This window comes from Chrysoperla carnea, chromosome X (genome assembly GCF_905475395.1).
Source record: "Chrysoperla carnea chromosome X, inChrCarn1.1, whole genome shotgun sequence".
In the NCBI taxonomy this organism is placed as follows: domain Eukaryota; kingdom Metazoa; phylum Arthropoda; class Insecta; order Neuroptera; family Chrysopidae; genus Chrysoperla; species Chrysoperla carnea.
Window position 1 is genome coordinate 19,064,965 of NC_058342.1, and position 16,428 is coordinate 19,081,392.

Sequence of the window (16,428 nt, forward strand, 5' to 3'; positions counted from 1 at the left end):
ATTATTTCCAATCATCACGTCATTTGAGGATATTTGCTTTATTTCTGTTTTCTTCTGTTGTTTGGAGCCTTTTTTTGCTCAATTTAATTTGCGATATTTTATCATTTTATTTAAAAAAAAAAAGCACCATTTTTTCAAGAAGAAGCTTTCATTGTCAATGTATTTGGGTTTGGGGAACATTAAGTAATAAAAAACGTACAGATAGTTCTGCTCGCATATAGATTGTGTTTCAATAACTCATCGTATTATGCTCATTAACTCATTATATACATATAAAATTCATTATCCTACGTGATGAGTTATCGAGAAAAAATCTGCATTTATGAATTAGCTGTATAACAATTTTTAAAACTGTACTACATGTTCTGGACGCATGTGTGTTGTCTTCAAAATAAAACAAAATTTTTATAGTACACAAACCCGGCAATGCCAAATTTTGATCGAAATTTCGTATGAATCAACAAAGTATTATTATCTTGCTCGTATATGTTGATCAGAAGAATGTTGATCTCTCATGAAATTAATACTTAGATCATTTAAAGATCTTTTTGTCCCTTTAAAATGCCATGTTAACAAGTTGTCAAAATACCAAAGAAATTTTCATGGACAGGTTGGAATTTTAAGAAGTAAAAGCAATCAAAAATTGACGAAAAAAACAAATTCTAAATTTAAAAAAGTTATTTCAATATCTTTTTGATAAACTGGAAAAATCTGAAAAGTTTTCAAGAAACCTGGAACGCTACCCTTTATTATATTATCCAAGTTCTCGAAAAACCCGAATTGCTCAACAACATATCTACAGTTTTTTTTTAAATGTATTTATTTCAAGCTTTTAAGAAATTGTGAGAATTTCTCTCGTCACGATAAAAAACATGCAATTAAAAAAATAAGACCTTCGAACATTTGCGAGTTTGTTCGTATACTTTCGATAGTTTGAATGTTCGACTCTGTCTGGTAGAAGTCATTTAGGATTTCATTTACTAAAAAACTGCAATATCATAATTTTTAATAGTGTAATAATTATTAATTAATTTGAATAAAAAGTTTAATAAATGCAGATGACGTTGTTGTTTGTTATAAATAAAACTAATTTTTGTAATTCATCATCACCGTACAATTTACTGGATTGTATATAGGCACCGTGCAATCTACTGGATTGTCTCTTGGCACCGTGCAATCTACTGGATTGCATATTGGCACCGTGCAATCTACTGGATTGTATATTTGCACTCTGCAATTTTCAACGTCATAATTTTTAATTTTGTAATAATTTTAGTGATAATAATTAATAATAACTCATTAATTTTAATAAATGCAGATGACGTTGTTGTAAATTAAAAAATAAATTTATATGAAATTACGTAGAGGTTATGATTTACAAAATTAAAGAATATTCAACATGCGAAATATCTGACGCAATCTACAATTTTTCCATAACTCTTTATTTTAACTTATTAAGAAGATATGAAAATACGAATTTTTCGATTCAGAATTTGATCTTTTTTTAAACATATTCAATCCCTAAAATGCTTATATATTCATCTAAGAAAAAAAACTTCTTGTGCATTTTGATCGATACTTAACGTAATGTTTCAAATGATACTTTGAAGATATTCTGAAAACGATCTTTCACGTGGTTCACCAACTATTCCTCGATCAAAATTAGACATTGTGAACTCATATTTATTCTACGTTTTCATTATTTAGGAGACTTTTAAACCTCTTTTATCCTTGATAAAATATCACATCTAAAATAAAATTGGCATTAAATCGCCATTTTCTTCTGTGTGTTTTTGAGAGTGCATTTAAAAAAAATATCATACAAATAAATTTGACCTACGTTCAAAAATTAAAAACATAAATTTTGCCTCAATTTCATAGCATCCATTTTGGTATAAAGCCATTATTTTTTTCTCTTTGTTTAAAACATAAATTAGTGAGTATGCCTATATTTCGTTCCTCATACATTCACACATTCTCGCAGTATCACAGAAAAACCTCGTCGCGATTTAGTTTATTCGGTACTCAATTCTAAAAAGTAGCGCGACGATATTTTTAGTGATTTAAAGGGGTTTAGATTATGAATTTGGATCATATTCACACACTTTAGACATACGTCACTTGCACCTGATGTTACGCTGGCGGATCTCTAGGATGATGGTGAATGATTGCCGATGATGTATGAGGTATTTCAATTACTTCACTTTGTATATTACCATTTGAGGATGTGACTATCGACGCTATTGTCGTTGGAGGAGGTGGTGTTATTGTAACCGACGTAGTAGTTGTTGCGGCTGAAGTTGTTGCCACAGCCGACGTAGATGGGGCAGATGGAGCTATGGAATTCGTTGTGGCACTTGACGCTGCTGCGGTTGACGTACTCGCTGAGGATGTTATTGTTGGTGAGGCAGGTTGTATTACACAACCGCCATTTGTTTGTGCGTAAACATCTGGAGGTGGTAAAATTGGTAATAAATGACTAATTGTTTGTAGCGCTACATGTAATCGTAGATAATCGTCAACATCTTGCCATATGCCAGGACGTTTATGATGATATAATTTCGCGTACATGTATACATCTGCATGACCATCGTGAAGTATTTGTTTACGTATTGTTGATAGACAACAAAAGGTCGCTGCTTCCACACCTCCATACCTATTTTAATAATTCAAAATTAAATTATGAATACAGTAGTCAAAAACAAGTGCAAACAAAAAATTGACCGAGTTAATTGTTGAAATACCCTGTATAGAAAGTGTTCAATAGCAATGCTTGAATTATTTTTTATACATTAGACAAAACCGACACAATTATGGTGGACTTTCAACAGCCATTTATTTGGTTTTCGAAAATATTCTAGAAATATTTTAGATTATCGAGCATGTTTCACAAGACCACTAGTTGTGGATATCTGCAAATTTTCAACTGTCTATCTTTTATAGTCTTGGAGAAAATGGACACAAAAAATGTTTCAAACAAAAGTTGTTCATTTTTTATAAGGAATATTTTTTACATTTAAATTTTTGTTCTATCTCTAACAGTTTACAAGATAGATCCTACGGACCCTGTATTTAATTGACCTATGCTGCTCATTTTCGAACTCAACCTCACTTTTACGCCTTGAACACGCTACAAGCTTGGTATCTTTTTTTTGTGTTATCGTGATCACAGATGGACAGACGACAGACGGACGACCGGGCTAATTAAGTGATTTTATAAACTTTTGTAGCAAAATCAACAAAATAACAAAATTCATCATCAAAATTGAAAATAAGGTACAAATAATTTCAACTTTAATAAACTTATAGTCAACTTACCTATCCACAACGACCAATGGACCATTTTGAAATTCTAATAGACTAGTTTGAATACTGGTGGGTAAATCATATATTGCGGCAACATTGGGTACTGATTGTGGCCAGCCTCGACATTCCACAACTCGAACATGCAATTCATAATCATCTTCTAATGATTCAATTGTTATTTCACGGACCATATAAATATCCGTTGTATGATTTCCTGTCATTTTTACACGATGTGTACCTGCATCAAAATCTTCGCCAGGTAATGGCCAGAAATCAGGAAAGTCCTTTAAAAATACAAGCAATAAAATTATTTATCAATCTATAATTTGGTTTTAAAATATCGACCTAAAATATGTAAAGCACTTAAGGAGGCCTCCCGTGTAATGGGTTCAAAAAAATAGATTCTTTTTTGGTGCGTTTAAAAAATAAATTTGTAGCCTTAGTCGCAGTCTACCAAAAATCTAACTTTTAATATTTTCAACTGATTCTAGTTCATTCTATGCATTTAGACTTCAGGATTAAAAAACCGTTTTCTTTTTTTCTTTCAAATGAGCCAATCAGTCAAAATCGTGAAAAAAGTTAGCGTTCTTTTTTTCGAGGAGAGTGTCTTAAGAGTGGTATAACTTCCGTTCTAGAGAACTCTGCAAATTTTTTTAAAGTTATTTTTTGATTGGTTAACTACAAAACGAGCTATTAACAATTATAGGTTAAAATGACCCAACCTGTATAATGAACAGCTGGCAGATAAAAAAAAACTAAGGTTGATTGTCATCAAATAAATACACAGATAAATTTTAATATACAAAATCTTTTTTCTTAATTTTTGGGCTCACTTTTTATTTCTGACACCACCGGTCCACCGGGAATTATTCCGAGTTCTCGAATGGTCAGCCCGCACTTTTATCGTATCTAAGCCCCACTTAAAACCATGGTAAAATAAACGTAAACACGTACCTCGTTAGATGGTGATATGACGACAACAGTTTGAGCACTATTACCCCAAACCATTTGCCAAAAATCAAGTACTGTGTGCGGTAATGGATGTTGCGTAATAATAAACTCTTGTAAACTATGAAATCCTTGTATCCAAGTTGCATTAATATAATCGGATCCTTCCACACCAGGTTTAACCGTTAATGGTACACGCCACTGTTCAATTGGTACAAAACCTTGATTACGATTCTTCGGTACATTAATCTCTTTATATGCCGATACTAAATGAAAATCTCTTGGTTGAAAATTTGTTACTAATTCATATTGATGACGTAATGCCTTCCATGGATTACCCGATTCATCGGGTAATTGTAAATTCATTACGTAATTTGTGATTTCAGTTCGTTTAATGTTGGTTTCAGTACCAGTTGAAATTGCTTCGACTAATGCATCATGTATAAAAATATATTGTTCTTCAGTTTGTACCAAAAAATTACGTTGTGTACGAATGTGTCGTAGGAAACCCCAAATATTCACTTCACCCTTCGCTTTAATTTGTTTTAGCATTGCATCCAAGACAATGTATGTACCAGTTCGACCGACGCCAGCGCTATAAATTAATTGACAAAGATTAACATCTAACTAATACAAATTAGTGAGCTGGTCGTTTTTCTAGGCATATGATTTTAATGAAGGTATTGTAAGAAAGAATAAAATAGCTAGAAAGTTTGGTAATAAAGTATTTTCATACTATTTTCGCCACTGTTATTAAAGTTTCTTATTTATGATAACTACAATATTCCCCCAAAAAAAGTAAAATACTTTGAAAAATACAAATTTTTCCGAAATTTGAAATTGATCATATCGGCGAAAATGTATAGAATCAGAATTTTTTACATTTTAATAGAAAACTTCTAGTTTTTGAATTAGATTCCAAAATTGTATATCGCCCTTACTGCTTTTTATCGAGGGTTGCAAAGATGAGACAAATTTTTGCGTAATTATTGAACGATAAAAGCGGTGAAAATAATACAAAAAATTGTCTTTTAAAGTAAATTGAATTTTTGTTTGCAATGAACTTACATCGTAAATTATTTTTAGAAAATCTAGACATTAAAATTTTTAAACACTGGATCACGAGCATTGAATCATTTTTCTTAAAAATATGTCGTTTAACGAACTTTTCAAAATTCGAATTATCAGCTCGGTTAGCAGAAATAACTTTGCAAGATATTGCATATGAAGTAGAAGAAGGTCTAATGTATGGATCTGGGATCGCAGATTTTTGATTCAGATCATTACAAGGGCCGGACTTGTGTCAACCAGGGTGCCGCGTTTATTTTTTGTCGTTCCCACTTCTTTTATTTAGAAATTAGAAAGTACAAACTTTCAAATGTTTTTCGCATAGATATGCCTGTTTGAAATTTCAAATTTTGAAAAATTATGATTATTTCTAAGTGCTTTACTTTTTTGGATCGTTTAAAAAAGTAGCGGAAATAATAAAATGATACAATAACATATTATTTTTTATATTTGACCAAACTCAGCAGCTTTGTAATAACTGAAATGATTTTTTCGCTTTTTTTTCAGTTATAAGTTAAAATTCAGGCAAAAATTTCGACCACCAGCTCACTTAATTATAAAAATACAAAAACGAGAACATTCCCACACAGAGTCCACGGCGGTGTGAAGATTAAACAACAACACCCACCTTGGTTCTTCAGCGTTGGAGCTGCTCGTGGGTATTAGATCGCTTTGTGCGAAGCCATCAGGGATTGCACCTCGCAGGATCGATTGCTGGAGATCCTCCGAGCCATCACTGAGACATGAGAGCATAATAGGACTGCTAGTAAAAGAGGTTTAAAGAGAAAATGTATATTTACCTGCAATGTACAATTATTGGACCTGCTTCTGGGGGATTTGCTGCCGATGATTTTTTTACAAAATGTAATACGGGTAATGGATGATCTGGCGTACCATGATCCGGCCAATTTGTGTAATGATACTGGAATACGTACTTCTCCGCCATAGCTGCCTTCTTCTTCTTAATCTGAACAAAAATAATTTGAGAGTCATTACATTGAAATAGTTCCATCCACTAATTGTGAAAATGGGTAGAGTGACCCATCGTTCCCGCGTCATTTTGCAGAATATATTTTCCAACTAATTTTTTTATGAGAAGTCGCTAAACGATTCTCTTGCTCTCTTGATTTGAACCTTTGAGAATTTTTTGATTTGAACCTTTGTGAGAATATCGCAGAGGTTTTCAATATTAACTTGGAAATAACCCTACAATCTTATATTCTATAGGTGTATCGGTGCTATTTTTGAACCAGCCAAAAATGTTTTGCCATTATTTTGTGCCAAATATTTTTTTTTTTTTTAAATTGGTAACAATTTAAAAAAAATAGATTTTGTAATACAGATATAGGCGTTCCGAAGATCTTATATCCCTTCCAAGGGCCTCTGTTAGCGAAGTTGTTGCTGCTATTTAAGAACACTGATTGGGCGGCAGGCATGCTGCGCGTCTGGGCCTCACAATGTATCACGATTACTGCAGGAGCTGTCACAGTAGTAAGGAGAAGGAGAAAATGTCTCATCTTCTCTGTCACTGATCAGGTCTTGCCATGAGGAGATGGACTTACTTGAGCTAGCCTCTCTTTGACGACCTCTCCGACCTAAATTCCGTCGACGTCAAAGCACCCCTGCTGTTCTTTAACACCTCCAAATGGTTCATAGAGTAGTGTCCGGGAATGGCCCACCATTTTTCGGTATCACAACGGACCCTATGGTCTAAGTGTGTCCCACCTCAGGGCAGCCACTTTAACCTAACCTAACCTAACCTTGATAGATTCAAGATTTTGGATCTAAATATTCTAAACTTGACGCCCTGTAAGTTTCTGAACGTGCAAATAATATGTATGGAGGTTTCATTGCCTTTCATACAGGCCCTACAAGTGGGATCATCAGAGATCACCATGTTTTGATATCTTTTAAAATAGTTTTTCCCAGAATTACACTAAAACTCAATTTAAAAATGACATATAAAAGATAGCGAGATCCATTGACTAAATTCAGAAAAAAATGTATTTGGTGCGTTGTCTTTTGCAAATTTTAAATGCATAAACCCTAAATTAAACATTTAAAAAAAAATTATTACCCTAAGATGACGAATTTGTAAAGTTCGTATTGTATACGTTGCCATAACATCCTCGCGCACATTACGTACTTGAATGATACCGTATGTTTCAGTACCCTCCTTAGGCCAATACATATCGCATTTTTTCTGTAAATTAGAATACTTCATTGAAAAAACATCAAGAATCATTTATGTCCATCACAAACATCTATACAACACTCACTCGTCCCCGTTCAGATAAATTTGTTATCATTACGATAATAGTTACACGTTGTTCCCATACCATACGCCAAAAACATTCAAACGTAGATGGTAACGGACCTTGTGTACCAATATAGGCGCGTGTACATTGAAAACCATCGATATAATTTGCATTTAGGTAATCGACATCATTCTTCTGACCTGGAATCGGTAGTAAATGAACTCTGGTATGATCATCTAGAAAAAAAAAAAATTTTTAGGATAAAATATTTGAAGCTTGGGTTTAATACTTATACCTCAAATAAAAGAGTATATGAATTGACTAGCTTTATGGCCAAGATTTCGTCAGTGTGAATCTCGGAATTGAAAAAAAGTTATTTTTAAATTTATAAATTATATTACACGCGAAACTTAAATCAAATTAATTATTAACACTAAATGACTAATGAAGAAGTAAAAAAAAACAATTGACTGAGTTAATTGTTAAAATACCATATATATACAGCGTTGATTACGCATTCTTTTGTTGTTTTACGTCATGTAAGTAAAGAAAGATAAACAAACGAACGCACATATAGAATATATGTAACGTATAAATTTAAAATATATACAATAAGTACTTGTATATACATACTATATAATGTCTCTAAGCTAATTTGCGCCCTCAAGAACAAATAATGATCTTTACGAAAAAATGTTCCAAACAAAAGTTATTCATTTTTTTTATATTTAAACTTTTGTTCTATCTCTAACGGTTTATAATATGAATCCTACGGACCCAAGACCTTGATCTATGTTGCTCATTTACGAATTCGACCTCAATTTTTACGTCCTAAACACGCTATAAAATTTTCAGCTTGATATCTCTTTTCGTTTTTGAGTTTTGATAAAAGCGTTCTTAAGATCACTTGCGTTCATTCTTAATACAATACTTCATAGTGAACTTTGTGATCGGCGGCGTGCCCAAAATATTTTCTTGTAAGCCATTGGCTCGCCATCCCTGGAACAGAACAACAATTGTCGTCCGACGTGTTTTGTTTTTTAAACAAAAATTCCCATTCCGTGGAAGCCATTTCGAGTTGATCGTGCCAATATTTAGAAACACTTTCCAACGGGCTATTTTTGGGATACTTTTTACAAATTAATTTTGTTAGTTCAAACTAACTGGAAATATTGAAATGTTAGAAGGGTAAGATTAAGAAAAAAAAAGCATTAGAATTAGTAAAAAAAAGCAAGTTTAGACCTGGTAGTATTAACAGAAATCCATGTACTCATTTACTTGAAATTTAAAATAATTTGATACTTACAAGCTGTAATATTTAAATAACGATTTTTAGCACGATTCTCAGGCAATTGAGAATGCTCTGATGGGAATTCATCTTGTGACGATTCGGTTTGAATTGCTTCATATTCACGACTAAAACCAATATCACCATCCGCATGTAAACTTGCAACATGTTCAGCAAATTCACCAATTGGTATTGCACCACCACGACGATTTACCGTTCCTGGGAAACCACAAAGATATCCATAAAATCTTGTTAGTATGCGCGGACATTTTAACGTACCATTGTTAACTTCTTCTGGAGCTGCCACAGCTAAACTTCGTGGAGCGGATTCCCATTCGGCCGTTGTTGTAACTGGAGCACATACAGGATCTTCGAGATAATAGTAGGCAGCATGAAAACATTTCCTGGATTTCGAGAGACTAAATTGTATAGAATTAGGACCATTTTATACTAAATATTCTTAATTAGAAGTCTAGTTATATCTATTTTAAGAACGATCTTGCGGTTCTCCGAGCAATTGAATGCAAGATTATTTAAATTGATTGTTTTAGAACTTTGTATGTATTAATTATCCGATTAATTTAAACATCCGAAGGTACAAAAATTCACAACCGTCTAAAATTTGGTAGGATTGATCAAAATACCATCATAAATGGAATCTAAGAAGTTCAAATCGATCCGAGATGTGAAAAAAAATTTACGAGTCAAAAATCATAAAAACGGATTTTTAGCGAAACGGTAAGTTTTATCATAAAATTAGTTCAGACGAAAAATGTAGATCAGATAATTAAATATAAAAAATGTCCCAATACTTTTTTCCTAAGAACCACCGTTTCTGAGATATAACGATTCAAAAAGTTGGAAGAGTTGTAATCGTCATATGATTTTATGGATAGACATATAATTCTATGGCTTACATTGAAAATTTAATAATATTTTCTAACAAATTAATTAATCAGTAATTATGTGGATTTACATTTATGAAACTGTAACAGAGGCGGCGACCGTTGGTGATAATATCATAATTTCAGGTAATAGTTAATATCGATCAAAAAAGGAATTGTATGTCTGGGTTGAACGCGCAAGGAGCTTTCTGGAAATCTACTGAAAATAACTATTTATGGTAGGAGCATTTAGTGCAAGATAACAGGTTCAATGCACCTGAAGTTCATGGAATAAAAGCAACTTTGTGAGTACTAATTTTAATAGAAAATACGTAACACTCTAAAAAAAAAAGTGAATAATAAAATTTCATAAAACAATTGTTAGGTCTTGGAGGGAGAGCTATGGAGACACTGTAATTGGGTGGGTTTCTGTCAAACGAGAAAATCACCATTGCACTGACTGTTGACGAGAAAGAAGAACAGTTACAAGTTGTCGATATCAAATGTTTTGATTACCTGTTTAATTATTTTTGTTGTTTTGAAGTAGTATTCGGGCACAGAGGCATAAATCACGCTCGATATATTTTAATACGTGATTTTTCATCGTCACTATTGTCCGGTTTGTCATTGCCGGTTTATTTCATTGGCAATCCGTATATAATAATTAGTGAAAGTCAACTGAAGAACTGGCGTCACAGCGCCATTCGTATAACTTCATGAGTTTCCGGATCGTTTTCGCCAATGCTTTTTTCCTCGGTCAAATTGTTCAAAAAAAAATCGGGGAAAAAATTGGCCCATCCATCGAGACATTTACTTTCATTTAAAAAAGGAAAAAAAATGTGAAAAAGGTCTATTTTTTTAATAGATGATATTTTTTGATGGCAAATGTTGTTTCTACATTAGGAATCTTATTTGATTTTCTCTATCTATACTCTGGCCAAATTTACTCTTCGGTGTCAAAAGTAGGTTCCTCTCGTTAAAAGGAAAATTAAAACTTGAGAGTTCGTAAGTAATGTAAAGAAAATCAGTATTAGTTTTTCTGTAATTTCATGAATAATAATTTGACTCTTTAGAAATTACACTCAGTTTCGGCAAGAGCATTCTCAAAAGATCTCCAATAAAACAAACACTTACCGCCAAAGTACAAAGGCAGCGATTGTTAATAACGTAGCGCATACTCCACATATACAAGCCACAATAAATCCAATTGAATATCCTTCATCAGGTAATTCAGCAGCTAAGGGGCTCTTCTCACAATTTGGCCGTAAACATATTCGTTTTGCTAAACTAAATTCACCATCAATTTGCGTATCTGGATTGATTTTGCTATTCGATGTACCACGAATTCGTACTTCGTACATTGTGTTTGTTGTTAAATTCGGAATATCCACCTAAATCAAATACAAAAATTTAATAAAACATGTAAGGATATTGCGAATATTCATTGGGAAATTTAAAAAGCCAATAAATTTTAATAGTTAGGGATTAGATTCATGAAAGTTTCTTACGGGAAACTTTATCGTTGGGTATGGAATTTGTCGAATAAATAATTTCAAGAAATTCTACAATTTCACAATCGTGATTTAGATTTCCAAAACCTAAATTTGGGTAAGGTGAATAGAAAATTGTGAATCTTTTCCTGTAATCTTATTACTCTAGCAAGTTTTTTCTATCCTATCTTTATCTTCCTCATTCCTTTATCAAATTTCATGATTCACCCGTCATTTTCAAGCTTATTATGTCTAGGTTTGACGAAAAATATACTCACGATCTAAAAATGTAACGCTTAGGAAAAAAACACGCTAGGCAAATAACTTGAACGAAAAAATATCATAAATTACAATAATACGTTTATTAGGCAAACATGTTAGTTTTTATAGATGTTTTCCTAATACAGAGGACATCATTAAGTCGGAACAACAGATATTTCACAACTAAGCTATTTTTATATAAAATACTTTTTAAACCTGTTCTCCTAATACTAATTTCAACAACTAAGTTGTTGTTTTTAGCCACGGGTATTGGCAGCACGGGAGCGGAATTCCGCACGGGTCGAGCTAGTATTATTAATTTTCGAGGTCAGAATCTCCGATATCCTCACCAGAAAATATTCTAACTAAAATACAAACCGATTTAAAATGAAATAGTCGCAAAAGAAGATATTTAGAGTGCCAAATGAAAAAGAAATGGTGAAATTTTATTTTCAACATATTATCCCCAAACTTGAAAGTCTTTTGTGTTTTCCCTAAGTGAAACTCATTTTCTGAAGGCAGAGATTTATCTTATGAATAAATCCTTGGCGTAGAACGCCAATAGTTTTTCATCTCAATTTTTTCCTAGAATTGTGAAAAATTTGCACCGGTTAATGAGTGCTCTCTACTTCAGACCCTTTGATCTCGAAGGATTAAAATTAAATGAAATCAATGAATTTTGCCGAGATTAACATTAATGCATACTAGATCAAACGTCCATATCTTCTTTGCTGGAATTTACCACATAACGAATTTCCAGGGTTTTCTATCCAAATCGGGGATGGCACAAGAACTGAGAGCTAGTTAGTGACCATACCCCCCATCTGCTTATGAGATGTGAGTTTGGATTGAGAAGTTTTAATCTAATTCTAGTCTGCCATGGGTTTAAATAACAACCGATACGTGTTGGGGCAGCCCTTCTAAAGATTCACAAAAATGGTTTAAAGCATCCACTTGCTTTAAAATAGTAAAATTCAACTGAATTCAAAATTTCAGTTATTGGAAAAATTTCAACTAACCATCTTTTATAGTTTTTGAGAAAAAGGGAACTAAATTTTTACCCTAATTTAGACCCGCACGGGAAAACAAAGTTATTTACGAAAAAATGTTTCAAACAACAGTTGTTTACTTTTTTATATGAAACAATTGCGGTTTACAAGACCCAATAAATCCATGCTACCAATTTACGACCTCAAACTCACTTTTATGACCCGGAGCACGATTTAAAAAAAATTTCGCTCGATATCTCTTTTCGCTTTTGAGTTATCGTGCTAGCGGACAGACAAACGGAAATGGACTAATAAGGTTGATTTTGATTAATACCTCTATCAAAATTTTGTTTGTAGCATCAATTTCTAAGCGTTACAAACTTGAAATTAAACTTAATTTACTCTTATATATTTCATATATAGGGTACAAAAACTAAATAAAATCATTTTTGCCAACAAGTTTTTATAAAAAAATCGCCCAAACGATGAAAGGGGGAGAAAAGAAGTCAACGGTTCCGTCTCGCGGTTCCGTATAAATCAGGATTCCAGTGACTCCCCAAAATTTAGCTCTAGTTTTACGCCTTTTTTTCAGGTAAATTAATGGTAAAATAGTTCTTATTTAAAAACAATAAATTTTCGCTTTCTATCTTCTATATTTTCACTTGTACCTACAATTCATACTTTTCCCATTCTTCATAAAGCAACTTGCCCCCACTCATTGCCATTGAAGTTAATGGGTTAACAATTCTCGAAAAACTATGGAAATGTTAGTTCATTCGATAATATCCTTCTGTCAATAAATTCATCATTTCCTACGGAAAATAAAATAACGACGGACACGGAACTTCTTGAACTTATTCATTCGTCGTGCGAAATTCAATAGCGATTCTTTACAATCAATGAATTTTCTCATAATAAACTTTAAAATTACTAGTTTTCAAAACTGAAATTAGAGACAAATAATTATTTTACAAAAAATAATTGGCTTTTTAGATCCCTCATTGCTGATTAGTAAACCTTAAGGAAAAAAATTTGATCACTTACGTAACACATATTCAAATCGCAATCAGGTTTAACGATTTCAAATGGTTTCGATGGAATTTCCGGTCGCATCACACTGATTGTATACTTTAAGATTTTTTGGCCATATTTGGGCGGTCGCTTCCATTGTACAAATAACGCATCTTCACGTAAACAACTAACATTGACCACTTCCGGTGGAGGTGGTGGATTTATATCCGTTCGTCCCGTTACACTCTCCGATTTATCGCCTTCATTTTTACCTGTGAAGGCTTTCACAAATACCGTATATTCGGTATCTGGCGCTAAAATTAATCATTAATATATTAGTCAAAACGCATGCCCAATTTTACATAATTAGACCAGTCATTTTTAAAATTCCAAATCATATGTTTTAGTATTATTTTCAAGAAGGAAAATTTTGTTTTGATTTTTTAAGCCGCCATCTTAATGTTTGTGTCATTGGTTGAAAAGACTATTAAAGTTTGTTTTCAAAATGGCGACACTTTTCTACAACCAAATTAATAGCTAAATTATGCTTTGTTTAGACAAACTGTCCAAATTTATTTTCAAACTCTTTTTAGTGTGCGAAATTTTTTTTGTTTATGTTTAAATAGAACTTGGACATATGGGCACCGTGGCTGGAACGAACAAAGCGCAATATGAAAGGCCAATTTTCGATTTAATCGACAAAATATTGTTTGGACGTCGAAATAATCGAAACATGTCTTCGAGAATGATTCAGGCCAGGCTGTTAATTAAATTTCTATATAACCATAATTTCACTTCTCAAATTACGCCGAAACATGCCATACGGGACACCGCAATCATGTTATTTAACACCATTTGATTATATCTTCGTGGATGTTTAGTCCCAGTCACTCGATAAAAGAGGTTAAAAATTGTACTTTCATATTGCGCTGTATTTGAACCAACCCATATGTTCGAAATTTTATTTAAACGGCATAAATCTTTCAAATAAATCGATTTTAATGTGTTCTATTAAAAATTCGGCGGCTTTTTTTATAATATACAAAATTTTCTAATAATGCAAATTATTTTAGGGAAATAACTGGTCTGGTATTAGCTTAGTTTCGTAACATTTAACAATGGAAAAAACATTGGAAACTACTTACGTATATAAAAAAAAAAAAGAAAAAAAAAACATGCAAAAAAGAAATTTGGTCAGATACAAACCTAAATCGGTAAGTGTATACTCAACAATTGGCTCAAATTTCTTAATACGAAATGATCTAACATCTGTATAATTTGCCCGTAAATAGTAAACTCTATATCCAACAATATCACCATTCGGCTTATCTGGCGCATGCCATTCTAAATACAAAGCGGACTGCTCGACATCGACCACGGTAAGATTAAGAGGAGGTGATGGAGCTGTAATTCAAATTAACACTCGAAATATATTTATTTGCTAAACATTTATATATATAGGATTGTTCAGTTTCAAGCAAATCACACATTTATCTTCTTAAAGTTGCAATTTTAGAAAAAATGTTTTCTACAAAAGTTGTTTCATTTAAACGGAAAATTTTATTCCCGACAATATTAGTTTTTGTTCTTTTAGTAAAACCTAAAAAAGTGCTGCTATTGCCACTCGCTTTGGATATCCGTGCTTTTTAAGATCACAGGGTCTACCTCATTAAAAGTATGGCCAACCCGTGGATCCCAGGATGAAATCACGTGAGAGAAAATTCTCGATCCGTGACTCAAACTGTATATCCACGAATATCCGAAACTAAATAGTATGCAACTTTCGTTAGAAGCATCGTTTGAGTCAAAAAAATGGAAAAACTATTTTAAAAAATTTGTGTAATTTTTTTATCGAGATTTAAAATTTTTTAACAATTTTTTTGATTTTTAGGAAAATTTCATGAATATCGAAATAAGAAAATTCAATACAAATTTCTTGAAAACTAAGGAGGCTAAGTAAAAAAAATTGCATTTGAAATTCAATGACATTTTTTATATTTTGTTAATTGTCCTGAAAGACCCTGTGTAAAATGCAAAAAAATACTGTCAATTGACTTGAGAATTTTTTTTTTGAGGTTATAAACAAATTTATCATTGATCCAGCGAAAAATAATTACACGTTTTCGAGTAACAATCCAAGAACACTTTTTAAATTACTTTCAAGTTACGATAATCACGATATCAAAACGATTTACTCTGCAAAAATTGTACAATTATGTAATTTAAATTGCCTTTATCGATTGATGTTTTAGAAATGAATACTTGGATTCATTATTATTTTTTAAATATCACTCAATATAGGCAATACACATTACATAATAGTATACTTTTTGTAAAGAAAACACTTTTGATGTTCTGAAATATCGTAACCTGAAACGAAAAATCGACTAACAACAAACATATTATTATTTTTCGATAAAGCAATGGAAACCTTTACTTAGAATTATATAGACAATCCTTTAAAGAATTATCAGGCCAATTGATTGTATTTTTACCCGACTGCGTGACGCAAAGGAGTGGTACTATGTTTACCAGACTACGCATATGTGTATGTATGTTTGTATCTTTGCGGCACTGTAGAGACCAATCGCGTGGACCGATTTTGATGAGTCTGGCGTCAATCACTCACACGAAAGTAATGAAAATTCAATATGTCTACAAACAGATGCCATATTGTGAAAAAGAAAAAAATAAAAATAGACAAATCGATTGACGTAAGAAACATAAAAATCGGTCCACCTGTTTGATCTCTAGAGCACCATAAAAGACCAAAAGTACATACATAGACTGAAAATGAAAGTCGGCGAATGTTAAGCAGGGTATCATTGAATAAGTATTTGAAAATCTTAACTAAAAGATGTTAAACAAAGAAAATAAATTTTAAAAATCAAAAAAAACCTGACTGTGTTAAATAAAAGAAAAGAA

The 16,428-nt window shown here is 32.3% G+C and overlaps 1 protein-coding gene across 1 annotated transcript in view; it reads right to left on the minus strand.

Moving 5' to 3' along the window:
• Window positions 1-1,416: 1,416 nt before the first annotated feature.
• LOC123303113 (tyrosine-protein phosphatase 99A-like) overlaps window positions 1,417-16,428 on the minus strand; it is a 36,089-nt gene continuing 21,077 nt past the window's right edge. The window contains exons 2-11 of the mRNA XM_044886212.1: window positions 13,537-13,817; window positions 10,887-11,143; window positions 9,148-9,287; window positions 8,887-9,087; window positions 7,602-7,816; window positions 7,400-7,525; window positions 6,123-6,289; window positions 4,255-4,849; window positions 3,319-3,590; window positions 1,417-2,656 (exon numbers count right to left, since the gene is read on the minus strand). Of these exons, the coding sequence (XP_044742147.1) occupies window positions 2,134-2,656; window positions 3,319-3,590; window positions 4,255-4,849; window positions 6,123-6,289; window positions 7,400-7,525; window positions 7,602-7,816; window positions 8,887-9,087; window positions 9,148-9,287; window positions 10,887-11,143; window positions 13,537-13,817 (2,777 nt within the window). The 3' untranslated portion in view covers window positions 1,417-2,133. The remainder of the gene's footprint in view (window positions 2,657-3,318; window positions 3,591-4,254; window positions 4,850-6,122; window positions 6,290-7,399; window positions 7,526-7,601; window positions 7,817-8,886; window positions 9,088-9,147; window positions 9,288-10,886; window positions 11,144-13,536; window positions 13,818-16,428) is intronic.